The sequence below is a fragment of the Pagrus pagrus genome (assembly GCF_965226575.1).
Source record: "Pagrus pagrus genome assembly, chromosome: 9".
Lineage (NCBI taxonomy): Eukaryota > Metazoa > Chordata > Actinopteri > Spariformes > Sparidae > Pagrus > Pagrus pagrus.
In genome coordinates, this window is record NC_140193.1 from 14922188 (window position 1) to 14947297 (window position 25110).

General features: G+C 39.8%; 4 protein-coding genes across 6 annotated transcripts in view; all 4 read left to right on the plus strand.

The window, feature by feature from the left end:
* Positions 1-5405, plus strand: part of myo10l3 (myosin X, like 3) — a 64730-nt gene extending 59325 nt beyond the window's left edge. Inside the window, exons 35-41 of the mRNA XM_084361446.1 lie at positions 783-1080; positions 1192-1399; positions 1532-1668; positions 2056-2179; positions 2260-2715; positions 2855-3046; positions 3646-5405. Of these exons, the coding sequence (XP_084217572.1) occupies positions 783-1080; positions 1192-1399; positions 1532-1668; positions 2056-2179; positions 2260-2715; positions 2855-3046; positions 3646-3750 (1520 nt within the window). The 3' untranslated portion in view covers positions 3751-5405. The remainder of the gene's footprint in view (positions 1-782; positions 1081-1191; positions 1400-1531; positions 1669-2055; positions 2180-2259; positions 2716-2854; positions 3047-3645) is intronic.
* Positions 5406-6756: 1351 nt separating this feature from the next.
* Positions 6757-11171, plus strand: pttg1ipb (PTTG1 interacting protein b). Its single transcript, XM_084361577.1, has 7 exons — positions 6757-6923; positions 7292-7347; positions 7444-7552; positions 8937-9039; positions 9449-9514; positions 9955-10001; positions 10412-11171. The coding sequence occupies exons 1-7, from the start codon at positions 6797-6799 to the stop codon at positions 10453-10455; spliced, it is 552 nt and encodes a 183-aa protein (XP_084217703.1). The 5' UTR covers positions 6757-6796; the 3' UTR covers positions 10456-11171.
* Positions 11172-13044: 1873 nt separating this feature from the next.
* Positions 13045-16816, plus strand: sumo3b (small ubiquitin like modifier 3b). The gene is made up of 4 exons (XM_084362510.1): positions 13045-13183; positions 14052-14180; positions 14359-14430; positions 15550-16816. The coding sequence occupies exons 1-4, from the start codon at positions 13163-13165 to the stop codon at positions 15613-15615; spliced, it is 288 nt and encodes a 95-aa protein (XP_084218636.1). The 5' UTR covers positions 13045-13162; the 3' UTR covers positions 15616-16816.
* A 5388-nt stretch (positions 16817-22204) lies between these two features.
* fmnl2a (formin-like 2a) overlaps positions 22205-25110 on the plus strand; it is a 60804-nt gene continuing 57898 nt past the window's right edge. For 2 of the 3 annotated variants that reach the window (XM_084361621.1, XM_084361620.1), the window contains exon 1: positions 22205-22996. In XM_084361621.1, coding sequence (XP_084217747.1) covers positions 22883-22996 — 114 coding nt within the window. In that variant the 5' untranslated portion in view covers positions 22205-22882. The remainder of the gene's footprint in view (positions 22997-25110) is intronic. The other variant, XM_084361619.1, reaches the window with a different exon arrangement.

The following is a 25110-nucleotide window of genomic DNA, read 5'->3' on the forward strand; positions in this document are numbered from 1 at the left end:
ACTTCTGTTGATCTTGATAAAATGAGATAGCAGTTTTTGTGTTGACATTACAAGTACTCAGATCATTTTTTTATACTGACATGTACCTCGAGATGCAGTATTATCATTCATTAATAAACGCTTGTTCAGAATGCAGGCAAATCTGATTTGTTTCTCAAATCAGATCTTTAAGACGAACCCTTCGCACTATTATTTGCAAAGGATCAGGTCCAGACATCTCCAACATATCTACATGGGCTGCTGTGGTCCTGATGTAGGCATCAGTAACTACACATGAGCGTGAGAAATGGAGATCCATCATCTTGCCCTCCAGAAAAGTCACGGAGCAGACAGTATATTTCAGCACGACTGTCTGATAGACTGTTCTGTGTTATCTTCCATACAGCACGGCTCCTGCTCAGCTGCTCTGATAGACTTGCGTGACTCTGGAGCATCCGCACTGAGACACATCTGTAGAAATCTGATTTGAATCGCATTTCAAACCTCCTGCAAAAATCTGACTACCTTTAATCAATCTGGACGCAGTCTGGATCGGCCAATAAATGGATTTGGGCTGGCAGTCTGAACAAGGCTTTTGTGGATTCATCCAAATATTGTCACTTCGGCCCCAAAAAAACAAGATGGCGATGGCCGTAATGCCATACTCAAAGGTTCAAAACAGTCGTCCTCAAACCTTAAAGTGACACACTGGCACTATAGTTTAAACGTTCTCTAATGTGATTTAGATAATTACCTGTTAGCGCAGGTATAAAATAAATCCCCTCTCTGTCTGTCTCGCCTAGTGCAAAAGGAGAAGGGTTACACCAGCCTGCAGGACGAAGCCGTGAAGATTTTCAACTCGCTGCAGGAGATGGAGGCAGTGTCGGACCCCGTCCCAATCATCCAAGGAATCCTGCAGACCTGTCAAGACTTGAGGTCGTTAAGAGATGAGGTTTACTGTCAGCTGATCAAACAAACCAATCACGTCCCGCATCCCAACAGTCCTGCCAACCGCGCCCACTGGCACCTCCTGACCTGTATGAGCTGCACCTTCCTGCCCAGCCGAGGCATCCTACGCTACCTCAAGTTTCACCTCAAAAGGTGCAGTGTATATTTAACATTGCTCCAGTAATTCATAACAATCCTATGGTCACACATGACAGCTGGTTAAAACTTCTACCTCACTGTCTTCTTATCTTTATCCGTTTGCAGGATTAAGGAGCTGTTCCCCGGTACAGAGATCGAAATGTTCGCCCATTTCATCGGCGAGTCTCTGAAGAAGACCAAGGCCAGGGAGTTTGTTCCCTCTCAAGAGGAAATAATGGCACTGCTAACCAGACAGGAAATGACCACCACAGTCTACTGCCACGGAGGAGGCTCCTGCAAGATCTCCATCAACTCACACACCACCGCTGGAGAGGTGAGCGAGCTGAAATCGACACCAGACATGCTGCTTTAAACATTCCTCTGGAAGATATCACTCTGATTACTTAACTGACAGTTTGTCTTCTTCTGATACAAGTGTCTTGTGATCTTGGCATGTTTTGTTCAGGTGGTGGAGAAGCTGATCCGAGGTCTGGCTATGGAAGACAGCAGGAACATGTTTGCACTCTTTGAACACAACAACACCATTGACAAAGCTGTGGAGAGCAGGGTGCTTGTGGCTGATGTTTTGGCTAAATTTGAAAGGTAGGGTATTGTTACCAACACTATATTTAATAATAATATCAGTGGTATTACAAGACAGGACAGGCTGGGGCTAGCTGGTTAGCATGCTAACCTCAGTAGATATCTACATGTAAATTACAATTGTAGAAGTATCCTTGAAAAACATGAGCTACGAGGTCATTAGCTGCCGTCAGAGGTGTTGTTGCATCTATGAGTCATGTTCTAGTGGTTCGTCAAAATAAAAGCCTTCTGCTACTTTCATTTTTTCATAAGAAATGCACGCATTCTGATTATTGAGGGGGATGTGGTCCCCGCTGTCCCCCTGAAATCTTCGCCTATGCCTGTTTATAATGATGAGAAAGGACCAAAGCATAGAGATGTAAGTGAGGCTCGTGTCTCTCCCTGCAGACTGGCTGGCAGTGAGGAGGGTGAGGAAGACGGCCAGTGGAAACTCTATTTCAAACTCTACTGCTTCCTGGATGTGGAGAGCATGCCTAAAGAAGGAGTGGAGTTCGCCTTCATGTTTGAGCAGGTATGTTTTCCTCCGTCTGTTACAATTAATTCAGAGTCTTTTTGATTAGTTGGCGCTAAGATGATGTCCTGTTCGTTCAGGCCCACGAGAGCTTGACCCGGGGCCATTTCCCTGCCCGAGAAGAGACCCTGCAGCACCTCGCCGCGCTGCGCCTTCAGTTTCTATACGGTGACAAAGCTCGAGTCACCTGGAGCCTGGAGAACGTCTACCCCGTGGGCCGCCTGCGCAGTCGCATCCTCCAGTTTACCAAGGTGGGTGGAGCCTCGGGCTCAGGCCAAACCCTGGAGCGTCGGAGGACCAGCTTCCTGGATGGGACCCTGCGCCGGGGGCTGAAGACGGGCTCGATGAAGAAGCAGCGTTTGGAGGAGGAGCAGATGTTGGAGATGTGGGTGAAGGAGGAGATGTCTGCCACCAGGGCGAGCATCGTGGAGAAGTGGTCCCGCCTCAAGGGTCTGGACCAGCATCAGGCCATGCTCAAATACATGACCATCATCAAGGAGTGGCCCGGATATGGATCCACACTGTTTGATGTCGAGGTACGTCATAGACATGGACTAAACGATTAAACAAGAAAATAATCAGCAGATTATTTGATAGAAAAAAATAATCATTCGCTGCAGCCCGACTGCACACACTGAGTGATCCTCACGAGTTCCTGTCCTTGTTTCTTTCCAGTGCAAAGAAGGAGGCTTCCCTCATGACCTCTGGCTGAGCGTGAGCGCTGAAAACGTGTCTGTCTACAAGCGATGCGAGCCCAAACCTCTGGAGACCTTCCCGTACGAGCACATCATTTTCTTTGGCGCTCCGCAGCCCTGCACCTACAAGATCACTGTGGACGAGAGAGAAATGTTCTTTGACACACCACAGGTACGTCATATTTTCTGTCCTAAGTGGAAGCAGAATTTAAGACTTTCAGTTGGTTGATTCACATCAAACGTATCTTATCAACTTTGGTAACAGAGCCAGAGAGTCCCATTTTGTATATTGTGAATACTGAATATTAGTAAGAATTAAAAGTTCATTGCTACTCAAGAGGGTGCACTTGCATTATAATTTATTATCTTTATTATATCTGGTATAAAATGGTCGTAAAATGATGTTAAAATCTATTATCACAGAACAATATATATATAACCCAAGAAAAGTAGTTATTGTGACAGGGCTGAACAAGATAAAACTTTTAGTAAAACTATAGCTACAGTGCAGTTACATTGTGAACCTTTTATTGGAGCCCGTATGAAAGTAGTCAGCTCTCTTTAGGACCGGATGCGGCGTCAGGGTGTTTTGGATGACGTGTTCACTTTCATGCGACATCACAGACATGCGACTGAATAAACACATTGTAGTTCTTTAATGAACAGTAGAGCAAAGGGCAATGCATTCAAATTAAAGTCTTGAGCTCTTGACTGCTTTTCATTTCATGTTTCTGTCTGCTGACCGTGTGTTTCATCTGTACATTTCCGCAGGTTGGAGAGATCACAAAGATCATGAAAGCCTACATAAACATGATCGTGAAGAAGCGCTGCAGTGTGAAGTCTGTGTCCAGTTATGGAAGCAACTGGATCAGGTGATTGACTTGACAGAGGACACAAAGCGGACACAGCTACAGTTCACCTGATGGAAGACAAGCAGGCGTGGATTGAAGATGCAGAAAGAGCGAGAGGATCAAAACACTTCGACAGACATTTTGTTTCAGAGCTTTCGACTTCTAACGCAGACAAACTCCATCCAGGAAAAGAAATCTTTTCCATGGAGACGCAGGTTTTTGAAAGCAGGAACATTGAAGCATCTGCACCATTTTAAGCTTTACAGAGTTTTGCTTCCTTCCATTCAGTCTCCAGACAAGAATCTCACCTTCATTATAGCTACACTGATCATTTCTCACATCCTACTTGAAATGTATTTCAGGTTTCTTTTCATGTTTTAAGATCCAGAATAACGAGTCGGAGCTTGCTCTCTTTTCTTCCAAACCTTCACAATTTAACATCTGAATTATGACTTATTGTTATGACTCAATTTCTTTAAAATGAGTAGAAGAAATGAGTTGCAGTGGCAAACAAACCTTTATTCAAGTGTTATCTCTCTACATATTGCTCCCCATTTTAATGAATGTTCTCCTGGATGGAGATTCCCTCAGGTTAATGTGTAATACAACTGTCCCAGGGAGATTTTCTCCCTCATCTTGCCTTATTTAAATTTTATTCTAACGATCCTGGACTAAACGATTCAGTTGCAGCCTTTCAGGAATGGAATATAAATTTGGGGGGGTTTTAGGACCCTTTGTCAGTGGTAGTTATGGCTTCCACTGGTGCGTTTGCCTCGTATGAGTCAAATAAATGCAACAAACAAAAAAGATTCAAACATGAATAGCCACTGCATCAGTGGAGAGGCAACATCTGTAACCACTGCAGTCAAGTATTATCTCAAAAAGCATTAATTACTAAAATCAGTCAAGCTATTTGTGCTTCTCTACCAGAACGAATGCTTTGTGTTGAGCTGTTGTATCGATGTCTTTGTAGCTAAAACTGATGTTAAGAAAAAAGCAGGATATTTCTTATGTAGTGCATCTGTGTCTAAAGATTGTTTCTCCTGCGTTTTTTTCAGTGATGTCAAAGGCCATGCGAGGGTGGGGGTATTTATTTATTGAAGTATCAGTGGGTGGAGAGATAAGAGTGTGGTGAACAGTGTGCTGGAAATGTATTGATGCAGTTTGTCCCAGTACTTTTCTATTATTTGTGCATTCAGGGACACAGAAATGTAGATCCAAAAGAAAACAAGTTGTTCATAACGTAGTGTTGATTTTCTCCATTTTGTGCCCTGTTTCTGAGCTTTTTGTCATCATAAAGTTAATCTAAGCGTGTTGCCCTCAAAACCCAACACCCTCAGTTCCACGTATTATCTCGCTAACATGAGGATATGTTCGCTCCTCCACTGTAAATGAACACAAAGGAGCCTATGCCAGTCGACTTACAGTATAGTTCATGATAAGGTCCAAACATAACAAGCTTAGTATTTACCTCACATTGCATCACTGTCTTCCATCATCGCTCTCCAATCGTTACTCACTTAGGCGATCTGGTCAGCTGCCGGCGGCCACACCAGAGACTGATCTTGCCGTTGACGATGACTGTATTTCTGAGATTTCTGATTGTTTTGAAGAAGAAAAATCAGAAAAATGTTTTATATCAGAATTTAAAGATGCTTTAATAAATTATTGTATTTCAAACGCTGTTTTGTTTGATTGTTGTGTCACATTCTGGTCTTTGAAATGCTACGCACAGTAAATGAGCTGAGAGTACACCACAGTGAGACGGCTAACACCAGTCTTATTTTAAACACCAAAGTGGGAAATTGAAGAAATAAATAAATTCATAATGTGAATTAAATGGAAACACTAAAAATAAAACAATAAAATGAATGCAGCTCTACATCTACAGAGTGCATTGTTATGCCTGAAGTCACACAACAGTAAATCCATTGTACACAGATGCAGGTGTTTCCACTTATTGTGCCTGATTAGACCAGACTCAGTGGGATCTGTTGCACATGTAAACAATTCAGTGCATGAAAACAAAAAGAAAAGAGAAAGAAATGTTGAAATCATGTTTATTTTACAGATGTTTCCCATATTATTGAAAAAGGCAAAAATATCAAGACAATTACAAAAACAGACAGTGAGTTTACATGTTTCATGTAAAAATAAAGAAATCTGTAAATAACCATAAAATTTCCATTATTTTTACAGGAGTACAAGTTTTTTTTAATTAAAGATTTTGCACTCAAGTCTGACACTACAAATACATTTGTTAATTAAATAGAATTTGTGAGAATTAACAATGAAATAGTCTTGTTTCTGAGGACAGTAACATACAATTTTTTAAATAAAACCCAACTAATATGACACATTTTCACACACGTTACAGAACACATGAAACAGTCACGGCCTTCATTATATCCTCAGATTAGCAGCACACTGATTTTGGTTAAGATGGATAGATTGAGATGGCTGCACCTTTAACTTTGTAGTCACACCAAATAAATACCTGCCACCTTTCTAGCTTCAAACAGTGTTCTGAGGACCTTATTTTCCTCTGAGGACAGCTTGTTTATTCAGTTATGGGGGGATCAGTTACTAGAGCTACATTATAGTTGTTTAATTGCATTTCATTTTTAGTAATGGCTCTAACTTTCCAATCAGTTATGTTGTTACAAATGTTAAGAACATCATTTATTTAAAAAATAAATAATAATAAATGTGTTTCTTTATGTCTAATAAGCTGTCAGCAGAATTTAGTTATCTAAAAAAAATGATATTAAGCCATTAATAACTGGTTTATGACAATCTGCGTTAAAAAAAAAATGCAGATGTTGAATGAAAAATAAATATAACAGTACACGAGTCATTAACCATTAATTAGTTACAGCATCTAAAGTGTTGATAAAAGGATAATTACACATATCTTCTGACAGGATTGCAGATGTTTCTCTGTGCAGCTGTTTCATGACGCCAGCGTCAGGAGTTCATGACGTCAGCCCCTGTAAGCCCGGGCCCACCCTCCAGCCTCCTCTCTCCTCTCACACACACACACACGCACACACACACACGTTAGTTTTTCCATGCAGTCGATGGTCTCAGCTCGCCTCACGATGTCGGGAGTTTGTGGAGCGTCGGTGTGTGTGTTTGCGTTGACTTTCTGCGGTGTTGTTGTGAGCTCAGAGGCGCAGACTCCTTCTCCAGCTCCGGGTAAGTTTCCTCTCTCTTTTTAAAAAAAAAAAACTTTCTCTTGTGCTTTGTTTTTGTCCGGCCGGAGTCAAAGTCAGGAGGCTGTCACATGACAAGCAGCAGGACGGATTTCCACTAATGAACAAAGATAATCACATTATTCATGCTAAGGACATTAGTTGTGTGGAACAAAAAGCAACTTTACTCTGTTTTTCTTGGCGCAAAGAGTGTGAATCACTGTGGACTTTGTTGTTGCAAGCACTGCTGATTTGTCACTGTGGGCAGAAAATTAAACCTCCTGTGAGTTTTTATTATTTTATTTCTTTTCCTGTGTGCAGCATTTATATAACTGCACCAGTATAACACACCGTAACCTCTCTGTGTTTCAGTTCCTTGTGCCCTGAAATCCAACTCCTCTTGTTCTGACTGTCTGCAGAATGTGGCAGTAAGTCAACAGTCTTCAGTTTTGTGGCTGATGTTTGACTATAAATACCAAAGATAAGACACGAAGCACTGTGTGTGTTGCTGTTTTTTGTTGCAGTGTTTGTGGTGTGAACCAACCAAACTATGCGTCGACTACCCAGTAGGAAAGATCCTGCCCCCCAGGAGTGTGTGTCCCCTGAATGATGCCCGGTGGGGGGTGTGCTGGGGTAAGAAAGGCCTCAGATAACACTTAATGTCAAATCTGGGTCAATCCTGTGAGTGCTTTTTGGGACTTGTGTGGGAAAGAGAAAATATATTTTGTTTTAAATTAAATGACAACTATTTTAATTAGCAATTAATTAATTACTTGAGTTGGTTTTCAAGCAAAAAAAACATTACCGTGATGTTTTCTAGTTGCAGCTTCTCGTTTGTGAGGCTGCTTTTCTTTCTTCTGTCAACAACACGAGACGTATTGCACCTTTAACCTTAAAGATACGATCTCAGTTTTGAAACTCGGATCACAAGTTTGAACTAAGACTAAGTCGACTAGTCTAAAATTGAGAAAACACTCAGAAAACAGTCAAAACTGAGTGAAATTGTTTCTCAAAGGTTAAAGGTGCAATATGTCTTGTGTTGGCTAACTGTGCTAACAAGCTAACGGTAGATACAGTCATAAACAGCACACAGTTAGCAGCAGGTAGCTTCTCTTAGCCTGCTTTTGTAGAGATATCTACTGAAGTTAGCATGCTAATGAGCTAGCACCAGGCTTGAAAAACTCATTCTTTCAGTGGTCTAAAGGTAAACACCTACTTTCCAGCTAGCTGCAATTTTCAAGGTTTTGGTTTGTCAGTTGCACAAGAAAGAGTTATTTGAATCCTCATGTTGTGCTCAAGTGATTTGTGAATAACATGTTTAAACGTAGACTAGTTGACTAGTCTCAATGTAAGAAAACACTCAGAAAACAGTCAACATTGAATAATACTTTATCTAAAAGGTTAAAGGTGCCATATATATCCTGTTGTAGATATCTACTGAAGTTAGCATGCTAATAAGCTAGCTCTGGGCCTGAAAACCCTTCTATGTAAACACATTCTCCCTGGCTAGCTGCATGGCTAACTGAGCTAACAATTCTGATGTATTGCATCTTTAACATTGTCAAAACAAATGTGTATATTACAGCTTGGATGTTGAAAAGTTGAAAAGGTAAACGCCGTTGTTAGCACTAGTAACAAACGCTTTTGTCTAAAGCGACATTAGACTAGAAAGACTTTCCAAAATGCGAGTGTACATTAATGAACTGACAATAATATGTTTAAACAACTTGTATTTCTAGTGACAATGTTTAATCGACTAATCCTGCACACCCTCACACTAATTTAGAAGTTAGAACGATGAAAAATTCAATCAAAATAATCATCAAAAGGTTAATCGATATGAAACTAGTTGTTAATTACAGCCCTATAGCATATATAGACTTCAGATAAAGTTATTAGATGCTTCAGCTGGTTGAGGTCTTAAAAGAGGTAACATATTTGGTTTCTATTCCACAGGATATGACACGTTTCGACATTAACTGAATCTCAGTGTTTCCTCTTTCTGTGTGACTTCCAGTAAACTTCCAGATTTTGATCATCACCGTGTCGGTGGTGGCGGGCGTCATCCTTATCGGCACTTTTGTTTGCTGCCTCTGCTGCTGCAAGTGTGAGAAAGTCGGGTAAGCAGCGTTGAGTCACGTCGAGTGTTTGCTGTGAAATCTGGATCAACATGGAAGGAGGAGGACGAGGGGGAAACACAATGGGCTGTTTTTCTGCGAGGCGAGGCGAGGCTGATACCGCTGTCTCCTAAAGCCTGCCAGAATTTGTAACTGTGGTTTAGCTCTGAAAATAACATTGCTATTTTTATTGAGCTAGTTAATTTGACAATGGGTGTTGGATGGAGAGGAGACGGTGATGTTTTTGGTCATACTTATCAATTCTTGGATTGACTAATTGACTGACTGATGTTTTACTATTGCCATTTTAATGCAATGTAATTTATTATTTTCAAAAACATAACTTTTCTGAATATTGATATAATACATAATATAATAATAACAATAAACATTTAATGTTGTCATATTCCAGGAACAAGAGAGACGACGCAAAGGCGGAACGACAAACCCGAATGAGGAAGTCTCGTCAGAAAGAGAGGTCAATTACCAATTTAACTACGAATAAAATATAAAAAACATTAGACTTATTCTGTCACTCAGTAAAAATATAACCATGAACAGTCTCTTCTGCTCTGTCTGCACTCTTCAACATGTAAATAAACACATATTTATTTTGATAAAAGTTGCAAAAAGACAAAAGACAATTGAACCTTTTTTCCTCCTAAAACGTGCAGATAGAAAAACACTGTTGAACCAGTGTTTAAGTGGCAGCCACATTTAAACACATCACATTAATCACCACCAACGTGCACTACAATGTCGTTTTATCATTCTGTAAATGCCAAATGAGTTTTCATTGTTATTTAAAATATGAAACCGAGTTTTGGCATGTACCATCATGGATTCAAACACTGTAGGCGTGAGTGCGACCAGTGTTCTCAGTCCTCTAACAATTTGTCTTTGTTTCATCCCCAACAGGAGAACAGAAATGCAGCTGAGACATGATGAAATCAGGACGAAATATGGTGAGACGCATTTCTTGTTTGTCTCGTTCGAGTGGGTTTATAAATGGAAATTTTGAATCACAAAGATGCTTGTTAAGCTTCATTAAGCTATGTTTACATGCACAGTGATGAAACAGTTGAATAAAAGCAGGCTGAGGGAAACATAAGACATGATAAAATATATAAAGAGGCATGTTAACGATGAATCAAGTGAACAACAAAGGAGTCTTTGACAATCAAGAGAAAAAAGCAACATAAAGACAACAAATTTGATTCAGTAGCGCCATCCACTGGAGAAAATTTACTTTGTTTACTGATGCACATTAAATTCCAGAGTTTTTGACCACAATGATTTTTTAAGGAAAAGGATTTTAGAGTTAATTTCATTAAACCCACAATGTCAAATGTTAATCTCTCCATTATTCTTTCAGGTCTGGCGAAGGGTAATCCATACGCCCGTATGGACGATCATTAAGAAGATTCACAGCCGATATTCCTTCAAAAATCCCTTAAAATGATCTCACTGATGTCATATGTGATAAATATGTAGCATAAGATAAACTGTGATTATCTGATTGGACTTCTGTGTTAGTGCAAGATGCTCTGAAATAATTTTGACACTATATATTCAAACGTGATCTCTTCGCCTAATGTTTTATTCTTGTTTTCCACATTCCTCTCCGCTTTATACTAGATTAATATTTCTTATGCTTCATTTTGATGTAAATGATTATAAATCTGTTCAGTTAACTTGTTTCTCTGTCCGTACAGGAAACTAGATGTCAGGGCAAACCTGCAAAAACATTTTGCCCACCATGATGTTGTTTGTGACGATTGTTTTTTTTGCATAAAATGCAGTATTGTAAGATTTGAACAACTTCAGATCGGTGCATGTGGTGCTTCTTTTATAATTAGCAGTTTAATTTTTATACAATATTTGTAATACGCACCATTTTACTGATTGCCATTCATGCCTAAGATACAACATTTATTTTGTATAAAAATTCATTCATAACATGTAACACATTTTACAGTTTTCTATGTCATCTGTTGATAAAAGATCAGAATCACAAACTTTCTTGGGTAAAAGAGAGGATGTGTTTTTGAACTACGTATGAGACATTGTGATTTTTGTGCAGCTGTTGATGAAAACAAATTGTGACCAATTTACTATTAAATGGCTAAGATTTTCTTTTTGTTCTTTAATTGTACATCAATTTCCAGACTCACAACATCCCCAATACACCCAAACACAAAGACAGCAACAAGAGGGGTCAGCCAAAATGCAAAGAGGCTTTTGGGAGACAAAGAAAGAAACACAGTAGTGGAAATCAGTGTCAGTGCCTCCACCTCACACTTTCACTTGCAGCAATACTTTTCGTCCTTATTCACACATCTTATATGACATTACCATCACCCTCATAAAAAGGAAGTACTCCACGCATGATTCAGTTCCTGAGAATAATTTGCTGTTCAAGCATTATAGTCATCTGGGCCCAGCCCTTCGATTATCATTGGAAAGCAGATAATTCACACAGTCCACGAAACAATACTCATCTCTAGCTCCACATCTATATAATGTATTGTTGGGGCTAATTGTATCAAAGTGAAATTCTTAATTGTACGAGCCTTACCCAGAAATCCTTTAGACTAGATGCTTATAAATATTTAATCCCATCCCCTCACAAGAGTCTCCTTTTCACGGATAAAAATGGTTACCATTTTGGGTGACCAGGTGTCCCACTTTAGGTTGGACTGCACAACATTTTTATCCCCGGTCCCTGTGTCCCACATATTGCGACAATGCCCTTCATCTTTAGTTTTGAAAAGTCAAACCACCGCGGGAAAGAAATCTGGCTTTTATCCAGTGGCTGTGAAGAGAACAAAGGGAAGGTTGTCATCATGGGATGTATTTTGTTTTATGTCAAACTGCACAAACGTGTGTAAAAGTAGGCCTTCTGGTAACAGCAGCTGAAATAAGGAGCATTTAAAGGGGCAATATGCAAGAGATTGCAAATAGGAGGCAGTATATCACCCGAGTGTCTGCTAACTACTGCTAACAGTGGCTACCATTAGCTAGTTAGCTCAGTTAGCCGCGGTCCTTTTGGGTGAAGGACTGAGCTTATAGTGAGCCGAAGCCATGCCCCTTCCAGTGGACCCCATAGGTCCTTGTTTCAGAAAAACTTTGTATGGAGAGAGAAACAAATAATTTTTCAATCCCATTTGAATTGTGCCATGAATTACACATATGGTGTTTGTAAATTTAAAAGTTAATTGTCTGGGTCAAGAAAGTCAGAGTTTGTTTTTAATAAAGTAAAACACCATCTAGTTTTGTTGTAAATTGCTCAGTGAACTAATCATCTTTCAACATGCCTCACCAACAGCAAGATGGCCGCCGCCTCGGCACAGAAAAAGGTGAAAATAACACGCTCCATTAGCAAGCTCAGTTAGCTCTGTGGGAGTAATGCTAGCTGGTTAGCATGCTAACTTCAGAGGATATCTGTGCAACACAAATACATAATCATCTTCACATAATGTCACAACTGTTGTTTTCTTCACATTTTGTTGATCATGTTTGTTAGTTTACCTTTACCAAACTGAGCAGCAGTCCCAGTCACACAGGTCAGCAGACTATGGTTAGCACTATTAATTTCTTTACACTCAAGTGACAGCAAAACAAAACAAAACAAAACAAAACAAACAAAAAGAATGTGATGTGTGATATGTTAAAAGTTAACTGGACATTATATACATCTTACCATTGCTAACATATCCCACATTATCCCACACAAATACTATTTGTTTTGTTTGGTCATGGTCATATTATTAGCATGATATATGTGGTTGGTTTGTTGTGTGTCTGTCTCCCACTGCAGTGGACTTTAAGATTAATTGCTTCACTTCTTGGGTTTACAGCTTATCAGAGTATCCCTGGCCTGGCTGCCTTGCAGTGGGGCCCCTTTTGTTTTACCTATCTCACGGGCACGCGCAAACAATCCTTGCGCGCTCACGTATCCGCGGCCCCGAGGAAAAAGCGGAGCACGTGACCGTTTTGATCGAATGACATTTTAAATGTGAGTGCGCGCTCCTGGAGCAAACGAGAGAGCCGGAGGAGCTGATAACCCGCCGCACAGCTAGCAGCCTGTCTCCACGTTTAAAGAAATCCCTGGGAAAACAGCACAATGTCTGAAGAAAAGCCAAAGGTCAGTACTGCGTTTCTCTACCGTTGATGCCATGTTAGCTCGCAAAGCCGGTTGCTAGTTTAACGTTAGCACAGGCTGCTAAGCTAGCCCCGTTTCCAGGCTGCACATACCGCATTTGAGCGGGTCGAGGCAGAAAACAAAGGTTGACCAATTTGCGGATCTTTTTGGTTTTGGGCGCATACTTTAGGGTTTGCATCGTACCACAAATATCAACATCCACCCCTGCTTGGCTACGGTTCGCCGTTTAATTGAGATAGGTTAGCCAACGTCGGTTTAAGAGATGGCGAGTAAAATGAATGATTTGTTTTCCTCTCGTTTGCGCCATTGTGGCTTTCTGCGCCAGTTTGAGCACGGACTAGCTTGCTATGCTAACCCTGGGAAGAGCCCAGAGGAGTGTGTGTGTGTGCGGTGTTTGGCTGGTGAAGCCCACATCTCAGACCGGGCTTGTCTTATACACGATATCTAACTTAAGTTAGCTTGCTGGCTAGTTAAGTTGTAGTTTTAATGCCATGCTAGCTGTAACCGGTGTTCACATTAACGAGAGCTGGTGCTGAACACCTCGGTGCGTCGGCGGTTGCTTGTAGTAACAGACGGTGTTTAAAACAGGAAGAGAAGCGTCTTCATTAATGCCTCTTTCTTACATTTTACTATGCATATCCATCTGCTTCTTCCTCGCCTTCGCTGTGCATGTGAGTGAAACTGTGTAGTTTAATCGGCTGGATTCATTAGCCGCAGATTGAGTGATGAAGTCGGTATCATTCCTGTCGGTACACGCCACCACCGACACATTAAGGTGGTCGACAGCCTGCAGATGGTCTGATCCCAGGTCGATGCTGAACACCGGTATGTCCACGGTTTTTTGTTGCAGGAAGGAGTGAAGACGGAGAACGACCACATCAACCTCAAGGTAGCTGGTCAGGATGGCTCAGTCGTACAGTTCAAAATAAAAAGGCATACTCCGCTCAGCAAACTAATGAAAGCATACTGCGAAAGACAGGTAAGTTTATTCCAGATGTCTCAACCATGAACCTTTTTAATGTCCTGTGTTAATGATATGAGCTGAACTGACTAACAACAGTATATTAGATCAATGAACTGTCGTTAATATTGATGTGTTGTGAGTTAACTGGATGCACAATCTAACTTATGCTTTCTGTCTGTTCTTTCTTTCACAGGGATTGTCAATTCGTCAGATAAGGTTTAGGTTTGATGGACAGCCCATAAATGAAACGGACACACCTGCGCAGGTTGGTGACCGCTGGACTCATGGGGTCTAGTCATGGAGATGATTATTTACAATTCAGTTTGTTTTACTCTAGTCATCTTGCGATGGGATAACTCCAGGTATGACACATGTTGACATTCCTGGCCATAAATCAATAGCTATGATAACGTGAGCAATATTTCTTCACTGTTAGCATCGGATCGGATTAATGGGGTCTGGTGTTTTACATGCAACAACAAATTTTATCGACTCAGCTGTGAGACATGCACAGAAAGTAATTTTACGTCATGCATTCACTACGCATTTGTGTCAAGGCGGTGGGCATGCGCAGGGAGGAAACACTCAGAAAATAATTTGATTATATTGGTTATATGGGATGATTTTTATTGTGTATTTTCTGGAAAAGTTTAAACTAATGTTTAAACAACATGGCATGAGGTGACATGAGAATAACGAGATGAAATGTCATTACGAAATATGATTACAACATTTCATTGTGCATTAGATCTCAACTACATGCTTGTTAAGTTTCGTGACTGCATCTTGCATGGTTGAGATTTTATTGCATTGAAAGAATAAGGGTATTTTCCTCAAATTTACTATTTCTTTAAAGCTGGGTGAATGTTTAGATCCTATTGGTTTAATCAGTGGAAATGTTTGTAGATGGCAGGACATTGTCATGTTGTAGGACAGGTCTTAACCCCATTTGCTTAAGGTGAAAATGATTTCTGAAAGATACACACAATACCTAAAAAATCCAATACAAAGGGCAATCTTCCAACTACGGCAGGGTAACATTTTAAAGTACTCCCAGTATGATATCAGAGTGTCCGGTCTGAAACCAAATCAGGCCTTTTTGTTGTTATTATTATTATTATTATTATTATTATTATTATTATTTTTACCCCTTCTTCATTTAACAAAAGGCTTACAAGCATTAATCCAAGAAATTAACTGAAAGACATTAAAATGATGATGAATGCCAGTTTATGGTACTTGGAAATGCTTTGTGCAAGACACATTGAGGGTTTCATACCCAGTTGTGCTTCCATGAAAAGGAAAACTTTACATTTGCTGTAGAATAAATAATATCTGTGCTCTTGAATTACTAATGTGTAATCTGTTTTTTTTTTTGTTCCAGCTGGAGATGGAGGACGAGGACACTATTGATGTATTTCAACAACAGACGGGAGGAGTCTTTTCTTAAATGGGACGTGGACTCTTGGAAGAACATCCACACTTTTTTTTTTTTTTTTTTTTCTATGTTGTAATTGTTTATTTCTGTTTTTACTTCATTCTTTTTTCCCCCCACTGTGCTTGGCTAAACGTCAGGCTCCTCACAACATAAAAGAAGGTAGTAGGAGTTTTTCATTTGGAGCCAAATCCTAACTTTGAGATGCAGGGTAACTTTTTTTAAAGACATGTTTTAGTCGCATAAATGGATGATTTTGAAATTGTCCAAGGCAGGGACACGTCTCAGCTCAGATTTGGCTCATAATGAAAATGACTCGCTGTTCTTTTGATGTTGAGATGACCTCCTGCATGTCTCATAAACCATAAGCTGAACTACATGCCAAAATCTTTTTTTGTTTTCTTTTTGTTTAAGTTTTCCAGATTGTTGTAAACATTGAAATTCAGGATGGGTTCAACTAGTTTTAATTCATGTACTTGATTGATTGCTATGTGGAAAACTGCTGGAAAGGAGCTGGTGGTTTCTCTCCATAGATGCTAAAGGCTCTATGCCATATTTCTAATGTACATTTTAGCTGTCCCTTTTTGTTTAATAAACAGTTAATGACTTTGTTGTATCATGCCCATTTTACCTTCAACATTTGCTAAGAAAAATGCAGATAAAGATCCATATGGATGGTTTACCTCAATACTGTCACCCTCAATGCAGATTTGACTGAATGGAAATAAAGTACAGCAATGTTTTTGGACCAAAAAGCTAAATGAATAGTGTTCTTTTTATGAAAGGCTCTGGTTAATATATAAATCGATGTTAAAGGTTTACTGCGACTGTAGCAGTGGTCTTTGTTGTTGCACAGCAGGAGAACTTCTCTTGATGTGTAAATTCATTTTCTTTCCACCTTTTCAGGACTTTAAATAAAAATAATTCACCTTTCCCAGTGCAGATATTGAGTGAGCTCATCTACGTTTATATATACTTCATACTTCAGTGTATAAACAAACATTGAGTCAATGCTGTGTTGTCGATTTGTCCATCAATCTATCCAAACATTATCGACAGATGCTTAGTTTGTGTTGACTCTTGTGTGTTGGTAGAAATCTTGTTTTATAAGAATGTCCGCCTTCATTTTAAAAGTTCACATTGGCAGATATTCCACTTTTTTTGTACATTATTTGTTGTCCCTATACTGTATACAATAAATATAGTTTGATACTCAGCCTCTTGAATTATATTGACCTTCCAGTTGTGTGAATCTGCTATAAAATTCATATTTTTGCTACAGAATTCAGTGTAAATGTAAAATATTCACATCTTGGGTGTAAATGAAGCCATTAAAAGGTTAAAGGCAGGACTCCTGACTACATGTTGAAATGATCCCTCCTAACCATGGTGGCTCAATCTGTGGTCACTGTCTCATGTAACTAGCGGTGCAAATAAACAGTCTGCCCACTGAATTTATGTTACTGTGGAAACTTAAGTCATTGTCTCCAGATGTGAGGCCTTGGAACAGAGGTCAAGCTGTCCAAGCCCAGAATTAGATGATATTATCATAGTCTCCCTTGAAAAGGTTTGTGGTATTAAAGGAAAAGTTCACCCCAAAATGACCTTACTTAATTACCTACTCACCCTCATGTGGATGGAAAGTCGTGTGACGTTTTGGCGTCCATAAAACATTTCTGGAGCTTCACAGTGAAACAGCGCTGTAGCATATTCCTGAAAAACTGAAGCAGATAGGGGACACAAAAAACAATCCAAGACTGCAGAAGCCTCGTGATCCCGAATTGATTTGAAAAAAGATGTTGCTTATCTTTCAAAGTGCAGTTAAGCTTATACAGCCACTTCAGAAGATTTTGACTTAAGGTGTAAATAACGTCTTTTCTGATCACTTTGGGATCTGGAGACTTGGATTATGCCAGCTAAGGTGTATGGAGTCATACCTATTTTTACCTCTGCCAAGGAGGTTATGTCTTCACCCATGTTGGTCGGTTTGTTGGTTTGTCAGCAGGATTATACAAAAACTACTCAATGGATATCCATGATACTTGGATGGATGATGGGTCTTGGCCCAGAATAGACCCCTTTAATCTTTGGTGTAAATCTGAAAAAAGGGACAGATGCAGGATTGTTTTCTCACTTTCTTTAACATTGTGAGATAGGGTGTTTTTTCCACAACTTTCTATTGGCATCTATTGAGTAGATAATGACTGGGTAATAATTTTTTAGGTTGACTGTTCCTTTAAACTGAAAATATTAGATAAAGTTCATATGTTTATATTTCAGCAACCTGACGCAGCGGGCAATACACTTTACATACATTAGAGGGCGTCATTGTTCTGATGATTCAGAGGATTGCTGCACGTGATCTACTCATCTCCAGCCCTTAAATTAAAATACAAAGACACATTTGTTGCTCCACTCCAGCCTTGTGAGGGCCATAACTCCCTGAGTCTTCTCTTATTTAAGAGGACTTCATTTCACAGATGTTACTTAACTGTGCAGCCAAATGAACTCCCTGTGAGGCTCCTCACACACTGGTCTGATTGTGCTGCCTTTATTTTTGGCATCTCCTTTGCATTTTATATTTCCTGGTGGAGATATCTGAAGCCTCTCATATTCCCCCAGTCCTCTCAGAGATGCAGCTGCAAGGTGCCCCCTCCGCCACTCACACTCCCTCTGGTTTCTGATGCACAGCCTCTTGGAAGGATATATGTTGTGTTTGGTGAAATGTTAATGCATGGTTAAACCATTTCATGACAGTTTGCTTTGTTTTGTCTTCATGGTGCCATTTTCCAAATATCCTGCGAGGACTGACTGAACCTGAGAGGCCTCCTGGAAAGAGGGACAGGGCCAAAGATAGTAATGAATCATTATTACACACACAGGCAAGAGTCCCATCGACACATTATGTTTTTTGTTGCTGTGTGGGTCACCATCAGCTGTGTCAGGGACGCTTGTTAAGGCAACACATACCCTCGATTGTTTTTTCACTGCAGTTAATGCAGAGACACTTTGTATAATTGTTATTGTTTTACAGCGCATTCATTGTCTGTCTGACGCCATGCACTGCTCTGCTGTCAGCGTACAGTAAGCTCCATTTGTTTATTATTGTGGCAAGATAATAGGTGGATTATTGAGCCACTCACATGTATTTAGAACAAGAAAGGAATTATTATTTCACATTAAAAACAAATGTGTATTCTGTGAGTTTATGTTCATATGAATAATTAACATAGACTTCTGTGTATTTAAGACATAATTGCATAGAATCTCTTGATGAATGAAACTCTGCACCCCTTCCTTTACGGGTTTGATTTCGAAACAGGTGAACCATGGACACTGAAGTGTTAGTGTCAAGTTACAAACTTATTATAACGTTGCAATATGTAGGAACTGGCCACCTGTCTAATTCATACAGCATATTACCTGAAACTACTGCTAATTGCCTCTAATTGTAGTTGCCATTAGCTAGTTAGCTCAGTTAGCTGTGCAGCTAGTTGTCCGGACTGGAAGCTCGGGGACCAGATGTGCATTGGAACTTACACTGCTAGCACAGGAGCTTTAGACCGGGACTGGCTGGGGCTAGCTGGTTAGCATGCTATCTTCTGTGCAACACAATAAATAAACATCATAACATCAAAGTGTTATTACTTCACATTATGTTGATGATGTTTTTGGTTTTTGTATTGGGTTTTAATTAAAATTCTTACATATTGCCCCTTTAATGAGTTGATTGAACTCTGTACAGTACATTCACACAACTCATCATTTCAGGTCAAAAGACTTCAAGTTAGAAGATCTCATGTTTATAAATTATGAAGCGGTCTGACAAAAAAAATTACAAATGTAAAGGTTAATTGACTTGAAATGAATAAAACTTGTATATTCACATTTTCTTAATGAAGAAAAAAATAGTTAAATCCACTTAATTTCTGTAGGATTTTGACTGAAAAAATATATGCACACCTAACATAAACATTAGCCATTTTGTAACTCTTATTTTCAACCATAATTTAAATGTATTTAAACACTGGTCCAGTATATATTTGTATTTGCGTTCTATTTTTAGGTCTTTAAGCTCATTTCCTCACAGCTGTAATTACATTCTTCATGTGTAAACAGCTTGAATAAGCAGCATCCTCTAAGTAAATAAGTGGATAAACATGCAGTCTACAGTACATACAGTGCACAACACAGGAAGAGGACAAGGAGGAGGAGGAGGAGGGGTCTTCAGAGCAAATCAACTTAACTCTGAACATGTAATGATCATATGAGGTCAGTCAGCTGTGTTTTGCATCCTCAGTGCATCCAGCCAGCGACCTCCGGTGTGACACCCTCCCCAGTTGAACCGCCCCAGCAGCCTGAATGAGACCACTGTGCATCAGGAGAACCTCTGGATCGTCTCCAGACCTCTGCATGCTGATGTCACCCTCGTGTGCGTAATGTGGTCTCCACCCTGTCAGCAGATCAGATTTCACCCTAATGCTTGTTGAGATGTTGTGTCAGTGACTGTGTTATCATAAAATTGTAGTTACATGATAATTGTTGAGTTTTTCTTCATGATACAAGTGGACAAATGAAGAGGCAGTGTTGATTGTGCAAGGAGATTTCTTTGAGTCATCACAAGTTTTCTACATCAGACATTTTTACATGTCTTAGTTGTTAGTAATAACAGTAACAATGGCTTCATTCTACTCAACTGTCCCAGTGAGCAGTGGCAGTGTGACAGTGAGCCAGCATGCACAATACCAGGACCCTGAAACTGAAGCAGCAATCAAAAATCCTTAGATATAATCTGGACAAAAGACCTGTCTGTGTTTGATAAAGGTTTTGTCCCAAGGCTATTGACTGGATAGAGATGTTAGAGACAAGAGTATCACACAGTCCCTCCAAGTATTAGAATCTAATCCTAGAAAAAGAAATGAAATAAATTAGATTTATCTCTCAGGTAGCTAAAGAGCCAATGAAAGCCTCTAATGGAGCCGTCTAAGAAGAAGTAAATTATATAAACTGAGATTATCGATGCAAGAACAAGTACATTAAGATTTACATTATTATTATTTGGTAACACTTCACAATATGATGCACAGAAAGGCGAGTAGTTAAAAAGAACGAGCGAGGAACAATTTATGAATCTTCAATGAGTAGTTCCTGAATGATTCAGATTCAAGGACTGTACAAACAGAGTACAAACTTCACTTACGAGAAAAGGGCAAGTACTGTTAAAGTAATCATAAGGTTATGACAGACCACTACGTAAAAGCTTAGTACTGTTAATCAGTAATAACTAATGAATCTTTATGAACTAGGAGATAATTAAGAGTCACAAGAGAACAGACTGGGAGTTACGAGAACACTTTATAATAACCAGCATTAATAAATGGCAAATTTACAGTTAATCAAACTTTAGTTAATAGATATTTGACTGTTAAACAATTAAATTATTTATAAAGAACAAAAGATTGCAATGAAACATACAAACAAATTTACAAAGTATAATAAACATCAGTTGCAACTTTACAATACATAATTCCCCCACAAATAGTTAATATAAAGCATTTTATTGTTTATTAACAGTGAAATAACCATTAATTTACTATTTATTAATGGTGTTATTATAGAGCGTTATCTAAGATACTATATAAATGATTCAGTAGGCAATTATTAGTTCTTTAGTATCTGTGAATTGAAATATCTTATTTCTTCATGAGTTGTTCCTGATCAACTGTGAGTCGATCACTGACCAGCACAAACTAGTACCGACTCATTCATCCCTAATTACTTAATCACTAGTTACCCTTTCTGTGCCCCCTCAAATAAAGTGAGTCATCATACTAAGTAGTTAGGGAGTGGTCCCTCATTACCTCATGATTACCCCACCGTTACTTACCCTTTTTAATAATCATGATGTTAAAGGTGCTATTTGTGAAAAAAAAAAAAAAAGAAAGTTGATTTTTGGGGCTCATTCCCATCTCACCAAAAACTGATGCTTTGGGATTGTAGGACGAGTCAGCCACCATCCTTTGTTTTGTTCATTCAGTTTATTCAGTCATGAAACAGAGTTTGTTTATTTAGTTTGTTTAGGTTTAAAATCAGTCAATAAAGATCTTCTGATTAAAATTTCTACATAGTGCACCTTTAATCGTGTTTTTTTATATAAGCAATATTAATTATTATAATAATAGCACTGTGAAAGGAGCCTTCTGCATAATGAGTACTTTTAGTTTTGACAGTTTAAGTACATTTTGCTGATAAAAAAACTATGAATTTAGGACTTTAACTTGTAATGGAGTATTTTTGAAACTGTGGCGTTTCTACTTTTAGCTCTTCTTCTGCTGCTGTTATTTCCTAAAGCACCAGAAGTGCCTCCACAATCAATAAAATGCATTAGAGTAAATAGGCTAATGACTCCACAGAGCACATGTAATCATCTCAATTTGCCCAAAGTTTGTTGGACTCAAAGAACCACAATGCAACACATAAAAATTATCATCTCCTTGGCTACAGCTTTTGGGAGCTACGCCCCAAGAAGAAGTAGAAGAAGAAGAAGAAAAAGAAAAAGAAGAAAAAGTAGAAGAAGGAGTAGAAGAAGAAGAAGAAGAAGAAGAAGAAGAAGAAGTGGGAGGCTTACCCCTGAAAGAGCTCATTGTAGGGAGGGTATGGGAGTGTGTGCTGCCGCGGTGTGTGTGCCCTGAGTGTGTGTGTGTGTGTGTGTGTGTGGAGCCCCCTCCTCTCCTCAAACGAGCCGGTCAGCAGCGGAGGGATTAGAGGAGCCAGCTCCACTCACTACAACTCACAGGCGGACGGAGGGGGGAGACTGCAACAAGCGTGAATCATGCTCGTCGTCATTACTACCGACTGGGAGTGGAGCCGAAATTGTGCAAGATACGGATAACAGCGAAGGGGGATCGAGTCAAGTTTCCAGGTCCGCCGTGAAAATGCCTCATAACACCCAGAGGCTCCTCTACTGCTTCTCCTCCTCCTGCTGCTCCTGCTGCTGCTGCTGGGACCCGTCGCATTATGCTGCCTCCCTCACATGCGCTTTATGTTGAAGAAGAAGAAGAAGAAGAAGAAGTGAGCAGGAGAAAAGCTGTTCAGGAGCAAGTGAGGGGCGACTGAGCAAGGAAAAAACCAAAGAGGATATTTGTCTTTTTTTTGTTTTGTTTTCATCGCCGTGCGGAGATTTTTTTCTCCTCAAAAGAAGAAGAAGTGGGAAAAGAGAGGAGAGTGAAGGAGGAGAGGAGAAGGAGGGTGGGGGTGAAAAGTTGTTGGTCACAGAGGAAACATGGGGAACGCAGGGAGCATGGACCAGCACACTGATTTCAGAGGACACAACATGCCTCTGAAACTGCCCATGCCTGATCCAGGTGAACTGGAGGAGAGATTTGCAACCGTGCTGGTAAGAAAAAAAACAAAACACGAAAGTCATTTTGAATGTTTGTCTCTTTGTTCCCTCCATGCTTCAGTGTCCTGGGACATGGACAGCTGTGTGTGTGTGTGTGTGTGTAGGTTGGACCTCTGTTAGTCCAGCACGCCTGCTCTTTGTTGGGGAAAAAAAGGGCTATTCCGACCAAAAAGAGCACACAGGTTTGCATCTGTTGCACTCCTTTTCAACCCCCCCTTTGTTTTTTTTTGTTTTTTTAAAGTTGCAGCTTATTTAGCCACTTAAATCTGAAACCAGCCCCCTGCCTCCTATCAAACATCACATTTCTGCTCCTTTGACTCCAAACTACAAGATAATAAATGCTTCCAGCAGCCTCCAGTACCTGCTTCTGTAAATTTCCAAGTGTAGTCGCATGGAAACACCTGCAGTCATAACACACAGCAAATTATTGCTTTTATGGCTTTTTTTTTTTTGTCTTCTTCTTCTCCCCCCTTCAACTTTATGAGTCCAGACGCTGGCTGGCTCACTACTGAAGCTCTAAGTGCCCAGCATGCCAGGTCCTTTGAAACATCTGTCACATCATAAAGTGTCAACGGCGTCTGTCAACAATTATGTTACCTGGGAGCGGACGGCTGAACGTTCCTGGTGTTGCTGAAAGATCCCTTGAGCGCTTAAAGGAGCACTTTATGTAATTTTGGAAAATAAATTCAAACTCGGAAATGTGATATTTACATTATTAAAGGTGCACTGTGTAGTTTTGGGGGAGCAATTTTAATCAGAAGAGACAGATCTTAATTGACTAAACACACTAAATAAACAAACTGACTCACTTTGTTTATATGTGGCGAACCCTGCCACCTTTCTGGCTTCAAGCTGTTCTGGGACCTTATTTTCCTCTGAGAACAGCTTGTTTATTCAGTTATGGAAAAAATAAATATTTCTGACCTTATTACCTCATTAATATTGTAAATGTTAAAATTTTTTATGTTAAAGTTTAAATTTCTACATAGCGCCCCTTTAAGGTCAGTTTATTCAGCCATGAAAACAAAAGGAGTGTTTATTTTGTTTGTTTAGGCATTAAAATCAATCACTGAAGATTTTCTCTCTCCCCCAATACTACATAGTGCCCCTTTTTTAAAGAGGATCTGATGTAGTATGGACACATTATGAAGACCTGAGTTAAGAGGAAAGGTGTTTATGTTGATGTTAGCAGCTTTGTTTGTGTGGATTTAGGGACAGAGATTTGGTGCTAAAGCATTACTCACTTCACTTTTTGCTGATCAGGAGAGTTTCCAGAACGCAGTTTTCCCCAAGTCAGTGAATAAAAGGCCTAGATAGAAGAACAGTGGAGTGATGGTGAAATCTGAGAGCTGGCAAAATGTGGGTCAAACGTGATTGTCGCCTGGCCAACTGCTCTCATAAACATTAGCTGCTCAGAGGAAGGAATTTGACTTCTACGAGCAGGTTCTTGTGTTGCAAGCTTGTATTTAAGATGACAGAAAAGGGTCTAATTTTCTTTCTTTGGCTCCTTTTTTTTTTTTTAGCTGTTGCAGAGCTTTGTTTTTGTTAATGTTGGAGGTGGCACAGATCTTTTTAGCCTGTAAGCCCATTACAGAAAGTGGATCAAGTTGAGTTGGAAGCCAAATCACTGCTGTGTAGTTGGGGTGTGATTGCTGCTTGTCAGACACTGATGAATCCCATTCAGAAGACTTGAGGGTGAAGGAGGTTTTTTGACGTCACATCTCAGACGGATTTGAGTCTTCTTCTTGATCAGTAACACACTTCCTGCGAAGGTATCCCCTCTCACAATCTGGGTTCATAAACTCGCTGAGGAGTAAATGTCAGGGGTGAGAGAATGATTAGGATCCCCAAAACTAATCCTTATGATGCTTTCCAGAAAGATAAAAATAAAAACAAGTCGACCAAACTCGAAGATTTCATGGGGCTGGCTGTCAGAAAAGCCGATCCTCGTAGCATGTCAGGAACACCCGCGCTCCCTCCCTTCTTCTTCCCTGCTGCCAGCGTGATGCCTCAGCTCTTTGGCGGGATGGACGCCCTCCAGCATTAGAAGAATTTAGAGCTGTAATCACAGAGTTTAGCGTTATTTACCACCATTTAAACCCTAATGT